We start from the raw sequence: 18,573 nt of genomic DNA on the forward strand, positions 1-18,573 counted from the left end.
AGCACGTCAGATCGGTGCAACAATGGAGAGAGATGTGGGTGGAAAAAGAGTGGGTGTGGGGGCAAGAGATTTAGCATAAGAAAGACCCAGCATGAGAAAGGTGATGGGCCACCCTGAGGAAAAAGGGCAAAAAGAGGAGAGACCACACATGAAAGAAAGCCGACATCTGTCCACCCACGCCAGCGACGAGCTTTCACAAATCAGGACATTTATTTGAGTCTTATGCACCAGTAGAGAAGAAATCAAGTTATACAACGGAGATATTTAAAAGCTACATTTTAAGGAGTTTTCTGCCACAACTGATGTCAGACAAGTGTCCATGATTTTAAGCAGTGACCTTTGGTCCATTGATTTTTGACAACCACATGATCTTTCTCATCACGATATAAGGGCTCCATGCAGATTTTCAATCTTACTTTCCAGGAATAATTTACTCATAATCTGTATAATTTCATATATGACAGTATGTCACTGACCGCATAAATGTCACACCACTAATAAGTGTAAATAAAATTTATTTATAATTTCATAGACCCCAAAACACAGACATATTTCTAACAGACTGTGACAGACAACCGTTTCTTGCTTGGGTTTCCCTCCCCCTATCTATCCTGAGTTGCTGCAGCCTCATAAATAAAATAAAAAAATGTGCATGTTTTGGGGGGTTTGTGTAAGTGGAATCACTTGCGCTGCACTTGTGTAAAGGAGGAGGGGGTCTGTATGGGCTGTACAGGCTGGGATGACTGGAAGGGAAGTGGTTTCTGACGGAGGTCAGGGGAGGAGGCGGGCTTGACAGACGGGAGGAGCTGGTTCCGTTTGATGATCTGTAGGGCCAGCTGTGTGTTTCCTGCGGAAGCAACGATCACAGTTTTAAACGATTACTCAAAAAAATAAATCGCTCTGAAGTGACAAATGATTCCAGGTGAGGAAAGGTGACTGGCCACCCTCTGCAAATACTTCAACATTCCCCAGCAGGCGCTGTGTAATTACAATCTCTGTATGTGACTCACCGTTCTGCAGTTCTAAGTAGACGCCCAGTAAAATGGCTTCTGGAGGAATCTCCTTAGTGTTCACCATTGAAGCAGCCTTGTACACAGAAATCAAAAACAAATGGTTTGAAGATGGTTGTCATTTTAAGAACTACATGGACATTTAAATTCAACAGCTCCACATGAGAGGAGTGTTTACCTGATGGAGGCACTTGCGGGCTTTCTCGTACTCACTCCTCAAGCAATACGCACTGCCCAGGTTGAAGAGCATTGTGGCCCGGGCAGAACTTACTGAGCTAGGGTAACATAAAGGCGTTTGCTTCCCTGCTGCAACACAAACCAAAATTAAATAAATAAAAAAGTGAATATGTGATAAATATACACAGTGAAATTTAAAAGTGTAGGATCAGTAGGATTTTTAATGTTTTTTTAAAGAAGTCTCTTATGCTTAGAGTTGCATTTGTTTGATCAAAAATACAGAAAAAAAACTGTAATATTACGAAATATTATTGTAATTTAAAATAACAGTTTTCTACCTTAATATACTTTAAAATGAAGCTAAGCTGAATTTTGATCTGCCATTACTTCAGTCTTCAGTGTCACATGATCCTTCAGAAATCATTCTAATATGCTAATTTATTATCAGTGTTAGAGTTGTGCGGCTTAATTTTTTTTAAAGAATAAAAGTTTTAAAGAACATTTATTCAAAATAGAAATATTTTTCTAATCAAAGTATTTTGATTGCTTTTTAGCAATTTAACACATTCTTGCTGAATAAAAGTATTCATTTCTTTCAAATAGAAAGAAAAGCAATAACTAAGCACAAACTTTTGAGCAGTAGTGTATATTGTTACTAACAATTCCTATTTTAAATAAATGGCTTATAATAACTATATAAAATGCTTATTATAAAATGTTTTATTCATCGAAGAATCCTGAAAAAAGCATCGCATGTTCCAAAAAAATATTAAACAGCACAACTGTTTCCAACCCTAATAATAAATCAGAATATTAGACATACTAATAAAATAGTGTACAGATTTATTTTTGTTTGTTTTATGAAAATACATATTCTTAATGTTTTTTTAACAAATATCATAAACTCTTAATTTATATCTTTATTTTTGCATCGTAGTTGGATTAAATTGCTGTTTTATAAAATAATTATACTTTTACAAAATAAATTTTACAGATTTTCTATACATATAACAGAAATATTAGTCCTTTTTATTAATAAATAATAATAAAAGATTGTGCCATGGTCGTCTTTTCAAGAATTTTAACTTTTTTAATGATAAAAAAATCTCTATTAAAAATTCTCTCTTTTTTTTTTTTTTACAGAAAAAAAAAAGATATGTTTCTACTTTAAACCCCCCCAAAATTTTAGAATTCAGAAATGAAAAGAGTAATGAACTGATTTAACAAATCAATCTATCCATCAATCCAAAATAAAAAAATAAAACTTACAGGACTCAACAGGCTCCAGATCTCCTTTATCAGAACCTGTCAACAACAGCAAAGACCAATGTCAGTAATTGCACATCACGTCCTTTGAGATCTGTATGTTTCGATAAAGTGTGTGTTTTCATACCTTGGTCTTGTTCGCTAGATGACACACCTAACGAGACGTCAGTAACATTCTCCGGGTTGAGATGTGCAATGGCATCAGAGATTCGGTCCAGAGAGATCAGGGCTTCAGCAGCATATAGGTGACCTAGGAACCTGAGAACACAAGCGCCACACAACTCATCAAAAATTGAGCTGAATACATTATTTAAAGCCACTTCCCAAAACAAAGTCTAAAACTAAACTGACTGCTTTATATTGTGTATTGCCCACTTAGTCTCAGCGTCATCTGCGTTTGGGAAATCTAGCTAAAATGGAACTCCAGGACATTTACAAAATAGCATTTGCAATTTAGGTGCGATATTGAGGGGGGTAATTGTGCATTTCATAGCTTTTTTTGTTTGTTGTTTTTCCCCAAGGACAGAGGAGTGATCAGGCCTAGGTAAGACTTTTTGTTTAAACGCTGAGCATCCCATCACTCAGGATTGGCCATTTTAGGACGGCAAATATTTGCACAATGTTGTGAGTGCACAACCCATAAAAGATGTAAATGAGCCAGAAGAAGAGAGACAGACTCACTTGAGCGACCCTGACAGCTTTGTCTGATGCAGGAGCTTTTCTGCATGGTTAAGAGCCATTAAGTTGTCCCCAAGAGCAAGAGCCACATATGCACTGCAGGCTAGAATTGAGCACCTGTGAAGAGAGAGAGAGAGAGAGAGAGAGAGACACCAAAGAGAATTAAGCAGATGAAACCATTTTCAACACAAGGACAAAATTATTTCATGGTTTTTAGATGACTCTTCACAGGCCTTATTAAAAAAAAGACAGAGAGAGAGAGAAAGAAAGAGAGAGAGAGAAACACTCTGCATGAATCAGTGTACAGCAGCCATAACAAACCCAACCACAGGAACGGACTCACAAATTCCCAAATCATTTAGTCATGAGATCAGTAAAACACCTTTAGAGATTGTCAGGGTATTGGTATGTTCTAACATCTAAATTTAGGACTTTTATCTGAAATGTGCTGTGACTTATAGCAATATATGTAATGCAATTTACGTTTAGCACATGAAGAACACATTTGTATTTGTCTCATGAGAGGTTTTTAAATAAATTTACTATGTGACCCTGGACCACAAATCAGTCATAAGGGTCAGTTTTTTTTAGTTATTTTTTTTAGATTTATCTGCTTCAGAAAGCTGAAGCTAAATAAGCTTTCCACTGATATATGTTTTTTAGGATAGGACAATATTTGGCAGAGATACAACAATTTTAAAACGTGAGGGTGCAAAATAATCACCTTTAAAGTTGACCAAATGAAGCTCTTAGCAATGCATATTACTAATGGGAGGGAATTTACAAAACATCTTCATGGTTCATGATCTTTACTTAATATCCTAATGATTTTTGGCATAAAAGAAAAATTTTGGCTATTGCTACAAATATATCTGTGCTATTTATGACTGGTTTTGTGGTCCAGTGTCGTAAATATATGTTTGTAAATATTTCATTTTATGTACCAATATTTTACATTACTTTTTGAATGTAATAATAAATTGGCATATACATACTCAATACATTTTAAATTCAGTGTACATATGCACCAATATGATTTGATATAATAAGATAAACTGCAGTGTTTACATGATGGCTTGTTTTTAAATCTGATTGATCTATTAATCTGATCCTTTGTGTAGTACAAACAACTGTGAAAAGCAATCATTTACAAATGGTTATTTATATTTATAAACTGCCGTTCAAAAGTTTTTTAAGATTTTGAATGTTTTTAAAGAAGTTTCTTGTGCTCATCAAGGCTGCATTTATTTGATTAAAAAAAAACAGTAATATTGTAAAAAAAAAAAAATTATTTAAATGTAAAATAACTTTTCTATGTGAAAATATTTTAAAATATCAATATTTGAATGACTCACCAGTCTTCAGTGTCACATGATCCTTTAGAAATCATTCAAAGATGCTGATTTATTATCATTTTACAGGATTCTTTGACAATTAATAAGTAAAAAAAAAACATTTATTATTAAAAATAGAAATATTTTTTTAATAATATAAACTACCATCTCAGTTCATTTGTATTCTTTCTTTTTTTGCAAGAAATTAATACTTTTATTTACCAAGGATGTGTTCAATTGATAAAAAGGATATAAAAGAGTTAAATTTGTTAGAAAAGATTTCCATTTTGAATAAATGCTGTTCTTTAACTTTTTATTTATCAAAGAATCCAAAAATAATATAATCTCAGGTTCCACAAATAATATAATGCAGCACAACTATTTCCAACATTCATAATAAATCAGCATATCAGAATGAATTCTGAAGGATCATGTAACACTGAAGACTGGAGTAATGAAAATTCAGCTTCGCATCACAGGAATAAATTATATTTTAAAATATATTATAATAGAAACCCATTATTTAAAACTGTAATATTTCACAATTTTTCTGTTTTTCTGTTTAAGCAAATGCAACCTTGATGAGCATAAGAGAATACTTATAAAAAATAAAAAAAAACTTACTGATCCCAAACATTTGAATGGCAGTGTATATATTGGGTACCCAGCAACATTTTATTACATTTTTACATTATGACAGCATTATAACAGCTGTGCTATTGTGTCTAACAGTTACTGTACAATAAAACATTCCAGATGAGTTTTATTTTCTATAATAGTCCTTTTGTTTGCAATTTGTTCAGCTTTTTAAATTCAACCTTGATGTGAACAGGCCATAACAATTGTGGGCGCATATGAACTTGCGTATTAAATCTTCCTTCAAAGAAAAATGTTTTGAAAATAATCTTTGCTGGGTTTCCTAAATGCCAAGCTTTGTTACAAATACCACATAAGAGGGTAAAAATGGGTAAAAGAAAAGAGGAGGAAACAGAGAACTGCTCAACGCTCTGAGTGGCTGCCCGTGACACAATAGCCTGCAGGATTCCAGGAAGAGCCCTTTGAGTAAATGGTGCTTGGGCTCGTAAAAGTGTCAGTGTATCAGGGTGTCAGTCCAGGGTCAACACAATCCACACACCACACCCCTTCCCTTCACAGGGAACCACGTCCGGCCAGCCCTCTGGAGCAGACTGTCCCGCTGGATCAAAGATGAGGGGGAAGGGGAGAGAGTGGGATGGAGGTGGGGGTAAAGGGGTCTAATCAATTCCTGAGGCAAAAGTAATGCGAGAGTGAATGGTGAAGTGGGTGCATAAAATAAGCGAGAGATGTATAGTGGGCTAGCCGGGGGAGGGTTATTCACAATTATAGAGCATTAAAGGTAAGCCTGAAGCAAAGCTTGATGCCAGGAGTCTAACAGGGACTGTATGGGTTAAACTAATAGAGGTTAACTGGCTTTACCTACTTTAATTACTTCTTCGCAATTAGCAAGTGTTGCATTTTATGCAGTGTACTAAAGGGATTTAGCCAAGACCATTTGCTGTTTTTTTTTTTTTTTTGTATATTCAGATAGCAAATTTAGTTAATCTATTTCTAAACTATTACAAGTACATGTGTAAAAGAAGATTAACAGTGGAACTAGGGGTTGGCTATGGTTGTAATAGTATAAGAAACCATAAATCTGTTGCAATGTGCAATATATACACAACCTGAAATACTGCAAAATGCTCTTCTTGATGAACAAATTGTAAGAATGATCAGCTGTCAGTTCCTTAAGTTCTTAAATACTGAGCATGTTTTTCATGAGCCTATAAGGAGTATTTAAACAACAACAACAACAACAAAAGTATGCTTTCAAGTAAGATTTAAATGCGGCCCAATAGAGGATTCAGCTTTCTGAGCTGGTAAGTGCCCCCTTGAGGAAGATGTATGTATTACACGACTGCAAAAAGTGATTTACTCACTTAATTTTTTTTTTTCAGTGCATACACAACCAGTCAAAAGTTTTTGAACACTAAGATTTTTCATGTTTTTTAAAGACGTCTCTTCTGTTCACCAAGCCTGCATTTATTTGATCAAAAGTACAGGAAAGACAGTAAAAATTTGAAATATTTTTACTATTTAAAATAACTGTTTCTATTCAAATATATTTTGAAATGTAATTTATTCCTATGATTTCAAAGCTGAATTTTTAGCATCATTACTCCAGTCAAATGATCCTTCAGAAATCATTTGAATATTCTGATTTGATGCTCAAGAAATATTTATTATTATTATGATGAAAACAGCCGAGTAGAATTTTTTCATGTTTTTTTTGAGGAATGGAAAGTTCAGTAGAACAGCATTTATCTGAAATAAAACTCATTTGTAACATTATAAATGTCTTTATTATCATTTTTGATCAATTAAATGCATCCTTGCTAAATAAAAGTATGAATGTCTATCATTTTCCCCCCCAAAAAACAAAAAAACAAATAAAATAAAATTATACTGACTCCAAGCTTTTGAACAGCTTTTTATTTCAGATAAATTCTGATCTTTGGATGCTTCTATTCATCAACGAATCCTGAACAAAATGTACTCAACTGTTTTAAATGTTGATAATAATAAATATTTCTTGAACAGCAAATCAGCATATTAGAATGATTTCTGAAGGATCGTGTGAAACTGAAAACTGGAGTAATGATGCAGAAAATGTAGCTTTGATCACAGGAATAAATTACATTTTAAAATATATTCAAATAGAAAACAGTTATTTTAAATAGTAGAAATATTTCATTGTACTTTGGATCAAATAAATGCAGGCTTGGTGAGCAGAAGACACTTCTTTAAAAACATAAAAAATTAAATTGTTTAGTGTATATCTAAACATTCATAAATAAGGAAACATTCACTTTGGAAACAAACCTAACATTTTCTAAAACATGTTTCAAAATGAAAAGATTTTAAGTTTAAAACAAGAAAAAAAAAAAAATCTGCCTATCCACCTTATTTTAGCCGTAAAACATTTTTAAATGGTATGAGTCTAGCTTCTGGTCTCATCCACATCCAGCTATTTTTAGCTGTACAAAACAGCTTGTTTGGCTGCTTGATACTGCAAATTGGTGTCTTACCATATTATTTTAATTGTATTACCTTCATTATGAACAAACTGGTTTCTAGTGCAAACAGTTTTACAGTTTACTGCACATTGTTATTCTCCTCATTATTTCCCTATAGCGGCTAATGAACTGGATTCTGCGTTAAAGAATAAGGTGGATTGGTTAAAAGAAAAAAAGATTAAATAAAGGGAAAGCAACTTTATTTTCCATTAACTTTTGGCAGATATTTATTCTTATTTTAAGAATAAACATCCTTAAATAAAGTAAATGTTTCTTGATTTAGGAAAACTGTGTAAGAAAGTGTACTGGACAACAACATCAGCCACAAAATGGGCTGAGCCAAATCAAATGTTAAAACAGTCATTCAGGCTATGAGAGAAATGAATTCTCCTGTAACCTCACCTGAGATTCTCCACCTCCTGTTTTCTCAAGGGCGATGAGGGGGCAGCAGGAATGAACTTGTCTCCCTCTTGAGTCTTTCCACTGTCAGTCAAATAAAAACTCAAACATCAGATTATCTTAAAAAAGCAACAAAGGGTGACAAGATTGTATCTGACAAGTTCTTTAATGTGTTCGGTAAATTCAATCTTTTACTGCATGCAATCTAGTTTGGGATCTGTTTTTGTCAGCACTGGTGTTGCATGCATGTGCATGTACCTGCAGGCATCACTGGTCTCGCTGCCGCTTTCTGTGCTGCCTGACTGACTGCAGCTCTTGGAGCCGTTGTCAGGTTTGCTATCGTGCTGTAGGTGCTCTGGGAGCAGGAGCAAAGCGTTACGCAGACAGATCGCTGCAAACTCCATACTGGCCACTGGGATTGCTGCAGACTGGCCCTCACTGCATAGAGACACACATGTAAATCCATTTCATTGCATCAAAAGGACCTTTAATAAAGATTTGTATACACATTATTGAAATAAAAGCCATGATACAGCTCTAAGAAATCACGTAATGATTTTAAATGCTATTTCTGTGAAGGAAAGCAACAGGATGACACCTTGTGGAAACACTGTGACATTACAGCAATGTGAAATTAGTTACACTTCTCCAACCAGGCAGACAATCTCACACAGCTACTTTTCTAACACCATTGTTAATTACCAAAAGTCACGGCTCATTAGGTTGAATCACTCTTTCTCACCTGTAGATGGTGTTTTGTGTGGACTGTGATGCTAAAACAATCTTGCGATGGTAGCCCTGCCCAACAACAGCCTGCACAATCCCCTTTTTACTGGGTAAACCTTTTGTTTCCTGCTCCGAGCTCTGAAGGAAACAAAAAAAGTACATAAATGCATCACCATCTGAAATTAGTATACTATAAATTGTTTTGGTGTGGAAAAACTACACACTCATTCAAACGTTTTGGGGTCAATAAGATTTTTAAATGCTTTAAGAAGTCGCTTACCAAGTCTGTATTAATTTGATCAAAATCACAATAAAAAGTAAAACTGTGGAATATTATCATTTTAAAATTGTATATTTTAATTTTTTTTTTAATGATGTAATTTACTGCTGTGATGGCAAAGGTGATATAGCTCATTACTCCAGTCTTCAGTGATTCGATGCTCGAGAAATGTTTCTTATTGTCAGTTTCGTTACAGTCGGGCTCCTTAATAATTTTTTGGAAACCATGATACATTTTTTCCCAGCAGGATTCTGTGATGTGATTCTTTTAATGTGTCCTTACTCTTACTTTCTTTCTTAAGTAAAACAATCTTACTGACCTCAAACATTTGAACTGTGGTGAACCTGTTTGAGTACACCACACCAAGTTCTTCAAAGGGTCTTTAATTGTAAATAAAAAAAAAAACAAATGCGAATGACTGTCTGTACCCCTTTATTAGCTGTGATGCAGCATTCTGCAAGTCTGAGCCAGAGTCGAGGGTTGGAGTGATACACCTGCACCGCCTCCATCAGACACTCAAATGCTGCCAGAGGTCGACCGATATGAAGTAACTGAATCCCACAGTTATACAGCAGCTCATAGCGTTTATTAGCTAACAGAGCACACATGGGAATGCCAGTGAACTTCTTAGCTGCTGTGGAAAAGAAAAAAATAATAAAACAATGTTAATTAAGGCGGCAATATATCAGTTTTTTAAAGAGTTCACAAAAACCTGCACTCTACACGGAGTCTGGACCACAAAACCAGTCTTAAGTAGCATGAGTATGTTTGTAGCAGTAGCCAACAATACACTGTATGGGTCAAAATGATTGATTTTTCTTTTATGTCGAAAATCATTAGGATATTAAGTAAAGATCATGTTTAATGAAGATATTTTGTAAATTTCCTACCGTACATATAACACTTAATTTTTGGTTAGTAATATGTATTGCTAAGAACATTTTTAGAGAAATTTAAATGCGATTTTCTTAATGTTTTTTTTTTTGCATCCTCAGATTCCAGATTTTTCAAATAGTTGCATCTCCAAATATTGTCCAATCTTATCAAGTCATCAATGGACAGTTTATTTATTCAGATTTTATATTAAAAAAATGACCCTTTTGACTGGTTTTGTGGTTCAGGGTCACATATGGTCTGTTGTATGATCTGGCATGCAAAAGGTCCTCATTTGTCTTACCCTGTCCATTACTGCCATCACCAAGCTGGGCGCATATGTGGTCATTTTCTTGAAGAGCCTTTTTAAAGTAAAAAAGACCCAGGTTGTGCTTTCCCATGGCAAAATGGATACAACCCAGATTATTCCAGAACATACACCTCACACATTCACCTTCAAGGGAAAAAAAAAAAAAAAGAGACAAGACAAGAAAAACCTTTGATCAGAACTTGTCTTATTTTAAAACCCTATTAACTAATCGGTAACACTTTACAGAAAGGTGTCATTTGTTAACACTAGTTAATGTATTAACTAACATGAATGAACAATACATTTATTACACCATTTATTAATCTTCACTAAAGGATTAGTTCACTTTCAGAACAAACATTTACAGATAATGAACTCACCCCCTTGTCATCCAAGATGATCATGTCTTTCTTTCTTCAGTCATAAAGAAATAGTTTCAAAATTTCTCTCCATATAATGGATATGTATAGGGCCCCCCAAGTTTGAACTTCCAAAATGCAGTTTCAACGCAGCTTTAAAAGACTCTAAGCGATCCCACCAAAGAAGAAGCAAACTGACAATTGCTATACTTTTTAACCTCAAATGCTCATCTTGTCTCGTCTCTACGATGCGCATGCGTAGACTGTGTGACATCTCGCTTTCTTTCCTAACTTCAAAAATCATCCTACATTGCTGTAGAAGTACCGACACAGTGTTTACAAAGTGTACATACAAAGAAGATCAAACGCCCTTTACAAAAAAAGGTAAAACAGCATTGTAGGATGATTTTGAACTATATTGACCCAGATTACACGGACTACGCATGGGCACTGCAGAGACTAGACAAGACGAGCATTTGAGGTTAAAAAATATATAAATTGTCAATTTGTTTTGAAAATAACTTATTTTGCTAGATAAGACCCTTCATCCTCGGCTGGGATCGTTTAGAGCCCTTTGAAGCTGTTTAAACTGCATTTTGGAAGTTAAAACTTAGGGGCACCATACATATCCATTATATGGAGAGAAATCCTGAAATGTATTCCTCAGAAAACATAATTTCTTTATGACTGAAGAAAGAAAGACATGAACATCTTGGATGACAAGAGGGTGAGTACATTATCTGTAAATTTTTGTTCTGGAAGTGAACTAATCCTTTAATGTTAGTTAGTGCATTAACTAATGTTAACAAACACAACCTGTGATTTTAATAATGAATTAGCAAATGCTAAAATTAACATTAAGATTAATAAATGCTGTAGAAGTCATTTTTAGTTCATGTTAACAAATGTAGTTAACTAATGAACCTTATTGTAAAGTGTTACCCACTAATCAAATGTATTGAATTTTTTAAAGCATATTTTTCACACCTGGTACCAATTCTTGGAACAAATATATTTACATGTTTGTAGTGTGCAAATATCTCAGATAAAAACAAAAAAGAAATGCGCTGAGATTGGAATGGGGATCCATTTTTGCATATGTAGGTGGTTTTTAAAGGTGTACCTGTTTTCAAGGGTCCTGGATGCTCTGCTATATTTGAACTGTTAAGGAGTTTCACAGCTTTACGATAATTTCCCCTCAAATACTCAAAATTACTCTTCAGGAAGAGTGAAGGTGCAGACTGTGGGAAAAATATGCAAATACAGTCAGCCAACAAAAGTTATAATAAAAGTGTATTAAATGTGCAGGTGTACCTGAACAACATTTACAGTATGTATTGTGCACTGTCCTTCAAAAGCTTGGGATGTTTAATGTCATTTAAGAAGTCTCTTATGCTTATCAAGGCTGTATATATTTGACCAAAACACAGAAAAAAATTGTAATATTGTGAAATATTATTACAATTTAAAATAATGGTTTTCTATTTTAAAATATAATTTATTTCTGTGATGTAAGGCTGAATTTCATCAGCCATTAATCATTCTTAAGTGTCACATGATCCTTCAAAAATACTTCTAATTTGCTGATTTATCATCAATGTTGGAAACAGTTGTGCTGCTTAATATTTTTGGAACCTGTAATACTTTTTTCCTCAGGGTTCATTGATGAATAAAATGTTTAAAAGAACAGAAACATGTTCAAAACATTTTTTTTCCCTAGCAATATAAGTCATTGCTATTACTTTTCATCAATTTAACATATCCTTGCTGAATAGAAGTATTAATTTCTATTATTATCAGTATTAATAAATCCTGACCCCAAACTTTTAAATGGTAGTGTATAGTTACAAAATATTTCTACTAAATTCTCTTCTTTTTTTATTATTATTTTATTAATCAAAGAATCCAACTGTTTCCAACATTGACAATAACTCAGCATATTAGAATGATTTCTATAGGCTCATGTGACACCAAGGACTGGAAGGACTGGACTGAAAAATTCAGCTTCGCATCACAGAAATAAATAATATTTTAAAGTATATTAAAATAGAAAACCATTATTTTATATTGTAATGATATTTCACAATATTACTGTTTATTTCTGTATTTTTACTGAAATAAATGCAGCCTTGATGAGCATTAGAAACTTCTTTCAAAACATTAAAAACCTTACTGATCCCAAAATTTTGAACAGCAGTGTATGTAACATTTCAATCGGTTGGTTGTGAATCTACTTACATTTCCAGAGGTGTTCATCACAGACTTGATTTCCCGTTTACAGGCCTTCAGTGACTTCATCTGGATATAGGCTCGTACCTTATACTGCACACACAGACAGAATGTTGTTGTTCATGGTATCTGATCAGCATACATTAAAGTATTTTAGATTCAGAGTTAGCATTTTGAAGATATTCAATTTAACTTAGAACCAATTATTAGTGCAACTGTATCACAAACTCTATCATTATGTTAAATCCGAGTACTGTACATTGGCACCAGGCCTTGAACAATTCAACATTCATTATGCTCACTCCTCTCACCTGGTGCATCTTTGATTTAGCTGCCTCAATCATAGCTGTAAACTCGGCTTTCAGAGCTGAAGATTCCTTGTTTGTGCTCTGTAAATGACACATGACCCAAAAAGTTAAAAATCAAGAGAACAGAATCTGGAGCAACAACTCTCAAATTATCATCTTACAAAACTGGCATATTAACCCATTCTTTACTTTCTAGGGCATAAAGTGTTGAGCTACAGCCAGAGGACACATTTTACAAACCGATAATTAAAAATGCTTTCTATCACTTTGACAGACCAATATAAGTTATAAAGTACACTTCTTTCCAAATGTTTGAAAGCAGGATTTACATTTGAAAGAAATTAGTATATGTATTAAGCAAGGATGCTTTCAACTGATCAATAACACTTTAGATTAGGGAACACTATTCATCATCAACTAGTTGCTTATTAGCATGCATATTACTAGCATATTGGCTGTTTATTAGTACTTATTAAGCACACATTAATGCCTTATTCTGCATGACCATATTCTAGATTGCTTAACCCTACCCAAAACCTTAACCCCTACCCAATTACCACAACAACTACCTCATTTACTATCAATAAGCAGCAAATTTAAAGTTTATTGAGGGAAAACTCTAAATTAATAGTGAATGTGTTCCCTAATTTAAAGTGTTACCAATTGATCAAAAGTGATAGTAAAAATGTGTTACAAAAACAAAAATATTTTTTTATTTCATAAATGTAACTTTGAACTTTCTGTTCCTCAAAGACTCCTGAAAAAAAAATTATGAAGTTTTCTAAAAAAAATAAAAAATAATAATATAAAAGTATGCTGTGCAACTGTTTTCAATTGTGACAATAATGTTTCTTGAGTACTAAAACAGTATATTACAATGATTTCTAAAGGATGTGAAGCACATCTTGAACACTGGAGATGGAATAAATTACATTTTGAAATGTAAATTGCAATAATGTTATTTACTTAAATATGTGGCCTTACTGAGCATAAGACACTTGAGAAAAAAAAAAAAAAACAACATCTTACTGACCCCAAACTTTTGATATTACCTTGAATTCTTATGGTAAACAGTAAACAATGCTATATATATATATATATATATATATTAGGGGTGGGCATAGATTAATTTTTTTAATCTAGATTAATCTAGATTAAATCTTGGAATTAATCTAGATTAATCTAGATTAAAATGGCTAATTTGAATTCTGCTGAAGGCATTCAGAATATGTGTGCTACCCAAATAATGACTAAACATGTTACACCGTACTTTTATTTTGACAGGTTGCCGTGAAGTTTCTGTGTATACAGTATGACATGATGCGAGTTTTCTCAAATGAAACGGTATAAGTGACACTCACAGCAGTTTTGGAGATTGAGTTTATCTGTTCATGTGAGATGCAAATGCCAAAAATTACCGGGAGCGTCACGTGTGTTTCAGTATGCGTGTAGTAAAAGCGCGTCTCCACCATTCATAGTATGAATTTCATACATACAGCTAGGCAAACGGAACATACCGGATTCATATTAAAACGGTCTTTTTGCATTTCAGTTTTCACAGACACTAGTCCATATCGCGATTTGAATTAAGTGACAGACCATATTTGATTTATGGATCCAAAAAACGACGAATTTACGTGGCATTTCGCGCTATAGTAGATTCGGTTTTTATGAATGGAGGACGACGCGATCCCGTCTGTGTTTTGGCGGAGGAGACATAAACGCGCGACCATATTCTATAGTCTTTGGTATACATCCGCGTTAAACTATCAAGGTGAAAGTCATCATAGCTTGCGTAGATTAGACCCAGCTCCCAACCCAATTTTGAGAATAGATTAACGGCGATATTTTTTTTATCGCCCGATAAAAGTCTCACGTTAACGCAGCACGTTAACGCCGATAACGGCCCACCACTAATATATATATATATATATATATATATATATATATATATATATATATATATATTTTTTTTTTTTTTTTTTTTTTAATTTTCATACACACCCACTCTACTGATAACTAGTGAGACTGGGCTAAAAAAAAAAAAAACACTGGGAAAAGCCATATCTCTCTCACCTCTCCTTTGCCATTTTTGCTGTTTCCATCCTTCACGGTGAGCTTCTCCAGCACAGCCAACAGGTGCAGTGCCTTCTCTGGCTGGAAGGTGAGCAGGTATAGATCCACCAACAAGAAACAAACGGCCTGAGCAAACTTTTCTTCTAGGACAGAGAAACCCATCAAGCCATGCCACACAATTGCACCGGACCAGCTAAAACACTTAAAGGTGCCATAGAATGCATTGATACAATATTTTAAATTGTTCTCTGATATCTACATAGAAGGTATATGACATAGGAAAGGGCAAAAATTCTCCAGAAACGGTTTTACGGGTCCATTTACAACCCTAGGATTTGTCCCTAAAATGAAATGGTCTGTTATTACATTATTCGGAAGGTTCATGAATAATTATGATGAGCTCTGCTCTGACTGGCTGTTTCACAGAGCGGCTCATTTCAGTAGCTCGCACATGGAGGAAAATATATATTTAATCAGGGAGCCTGAGCCGCTATTAATATGCTCTGTGTAACGTTATACTACAGCGGCAGTACTTACCACATATTTTACTAGTTTAGATGCTTGTTAGTGATGCTCAGGATCTGTAAATCATTCGCCATTGTCCGTGCAGTCATCTCTCCTTACTCTGTTTATGTGGTAAGTGAAATCTTATGTACCGAAAAGTAACAGACTACCGCTAGCTAACCGCGTCCCTTCAGTGGCTCACCTTATTTTATTAGAACGCCTTATTTGTTTTCCTTGTCTTTCTGAGTACAGACACCAACCCATCCCTGCACTTAACATCTCCTGCACAACCTAGAACATAACATTTATTTCCGTGATCTGCCACTTTCGCTACTGTCCTCGCTTTGTTTTCCATTCTATGGCACCTTTAATACTTTTGATGCTAGTCCAAGTGCATAAAAAACATATTGCTCAACTCTTACTGTACAAGAACAGTTTTCATTTGCATTCTGAAACGTACCAAAAGGTTCAAGAAACTGGTAGAGCTTCTCTCCGATGGATATAGCTTCTGAATACTGTCGCATGTGATAATGGATCACTGCTTGATTGTAGTAGAGGATACTGTTCTCGACATCATCCAAACCATCAATATCATCCACAGCTGTGTGCATCTGCAAACAACGATCAATCAGCATTATTACTCTAATGACAAGGCTTATGCTAATGATGTAATATGTAATATCAAACCTGATTCTTCAAGGTCATTAACGCCTGCTTCAGGGTGCTGGTTGTTGTCTGCCCACTTTTATAAAACTCAGTGATCGCTTTATTCATTGTAATCTTGTAGTCCTCTTTGTTAAGCTCCTGAAGGCTGTCAAGGTGTCTCAGGGACTCGTCATAGCTTCCAGCCTAAAGAGACATCACTTTGTTACATCAACAATGACCTCTGGAAACAACCGTGGATTCAGTCACCTGCTCAGATTATAGTTATTTACCTTAAAGGCCTCAAAAGCATTGGTCGCCATCTCCTTCTCTTGATCTGAGACCCCAGGGGATGAAACGCTGTCATGTTTCATGTCACCAGTTTGATCTTGAGAGGGAACAGATGGAGTTATGTGACAGATGTTTGACTCAGACCATGCAGTACCTACTGACAGCATTAACCAACATATATGACTGAAAACTACACCTTCAGGACATGTAACGTTAAGCTTTTATATTAACTATACTTTATATTTTGACCTCTGTGATTGAAGCTAAAAAATAAAATAAATTTATCAAATTTTCCAAAACGAACATCTTAATATGTTTAAAAGCATTTCTTATAGCATAAACAAATTACACAAACAATGTATTGCATATAGAAACCGTTTTAGGCCAGTTCATTAATCGCAGTTAGCTATCTATTTAAATCTCTTAACTCAGCTTTACCCAGATTACACATTTTTAACCTCATTAAATAAATGTATACGAATAAAACTACTAATTAAGCATTTGTTGGTGAAAAATCATCTGTTTACATTGCCGGTAGCGCTCAATAACAGCTGCAGTGTTTATCAGACTGACTAAATATTACACACTCCGCTCACCTGACCCTGTTTCAGCCATTCCTTCAAATGTATGGACGTCAATATAATTTCACAAGAGTTAAAGATGTAAGTTAATTCCACTATTTGAATATACAGACAGAGAAGTAGAAGGTGTGTCTCTCCACTGCAGATTCAGAATTCCGCCATGAATATTACCCACAACCGCCGCGCGAGTGTTTTTTTTAAACCCGTCTTTATGTTTGCGATCGCCACCTATCGGGGTGGAGGATAAACTGCAGCTGATTGTTGCTTAACACTTGCTTGGAGTTAAACATATAATACTAACTATAAATAGACAAAAGCTGGTTGAAGAAATCTTCATTTTGTTTCAGGAATCGATTATATTTTTATTGCTAGTCCCTTTAAGACTTTGATTAAATAAAAAGGACTTGAGCAGTGAGTCTACCTCAATCAATAAAATTGAAAGAGTAGGAAGTGTAGGAATTAGTTTATTTTAGCATCCACACTAACAACAGACTATGTTCCTATGTTTATTGTAAACATGCGCTTCAGATGTTTCGTCAGCATGACAAAACCCTTCAGGGATGATGTATTTTTGTAGGCGATACAAGGAAACAAGTTAGCACTTCTGGTTACATTGTCTTCTATGGCACAAAATACATCAGTAATACCCCTTGTGATTATTTTTAGGTTTTTATTTGTTTTGAAAAAAGAAGGTTGCTAACAAGTGGCTAAATGAGAATAAAATGAATTGTCGAGGACATTAAATATCATCACCAAACAGGTAAAACCTGCTGAAAAAAACTGCTAAAACCGGCCTAGGCTGGTTGGCTGGTTTTAGCTGGTCATAGCTGGCCAGCAGGCTGGTTTTAAAGGGGTTTTGGCCACTTTCAGCCTTGGCTGGCCAGGCTGGTACAGCTACTTCCAGCTTAAACCAGCTGTGACCAGCCAACCAGCCAAGGCTGGTTTTAGCTTTTTTTTTTCAGGGAATTCACACACTTCAGCTTTCACAGTCTCTATCTTAATCATATTCTTGATAATCAGTAACTCGCCTTCATAATCATGAACACATTTTTAAAATCGTGTAATTTTTTTTAAACCTTAATTATTTTTCAACTCTATAGCTGTGCAGTAAAATTCACTTCAAAGATTCACTTTGGAAAAAAATATATTTTTATTAAATTACCCATATAACCAGAAGATGGCAGCAGAGGATTATTGGCTGCAGCTGCCATTTCAACACCCTAGTTATGTTGGTCAAAGACTATAGAATACCCTTAAAGGGACTTTGTGTTGGCTTGGAGAGCCAACATACTGTTATTACATAACTTTGAAATAGCAAACAGGGCAAACAATTAAAAGAATATAAAAACAATAAAATAATTATTTCACATCCAGCTATAGCCAACTCTGTTAAACCCGTTGTCATAGCCTAGGCTTTTTTATTAGAATATGAAAT

The 18,573-nt window shown here is 34.5% G+C and overlaps 1 protein-coding gene across 3 annotated transcripts; it reads right to left on the minus strand.

Moving 5' to 3' along the window:
- Positions 1-191: 191 nt before the first annotated feature.
- cnot10 (CCR4-NOT transcription complex, subunit 10) lies at positions 192-17,303 on the minus strand. Of its 3 annotated transcripts, none has more exons than XM_073846918.1 (19): positions 17,154-17,303; positions 16,560-16,654; positions 16,312-16,473; positions 16,085-16,235; positions 15,121-15,260; positions 13,048-13,125; positions 12,746-12,829; positions 11,631-11,748; positions 10,143-10,292; positions 9,394-9,599; positions 8,702-8,823; positions 8,218-8,397; positions 7,963-8,043; positions 3,135-3,248; positions 2,581-2,711; positions 2,457-2,492; positions 1,189-1,316; positions 1,011-1,086; positions 192-847 (listed from the first exon to the last, which is right to left on the minus strand). In XM_073846918.1, the coding sequence occupies exons 1-19, from the start codon at positions 17,170-17,172 to the stop codon at positions 681-683; spliced, it is 2,238 nt and encodes a 745-aa protein (XP_073703019.1). In that variant the 5' UTR covers positions 17,173-17,303; the 3' UTR covers positions 192-680. The 3 variants fall into 3 exon arrangements, with proteins under 3 accessions (XP_073703019.1, XP_073703020.1, XP_073703018.1); XM_073846919.1 differs by having other exon boundaries at positions 1,189-1,313; positions 15,121-15,263; XM_073846917.1 differs by having other exon boundaries at positions 15,121-15,263.
- Positions 17,304-18,573: the final 1,270 nt, after the last annotated feature.

Source organism: Garra rufa, chromosome 9 (genome assembly GCF_049309525.1).
Source record: "Garra rufa chromosome 9, GarRuf1.0, whole genome shotgun sequence".
Classification (NCBI taxonomy): domain Eukaryota; kingdom Metazoa; phylum Chordata; class Actinopteri; order Cypriniformes; family Cyprinidae; genus Garra; species Garra rufa.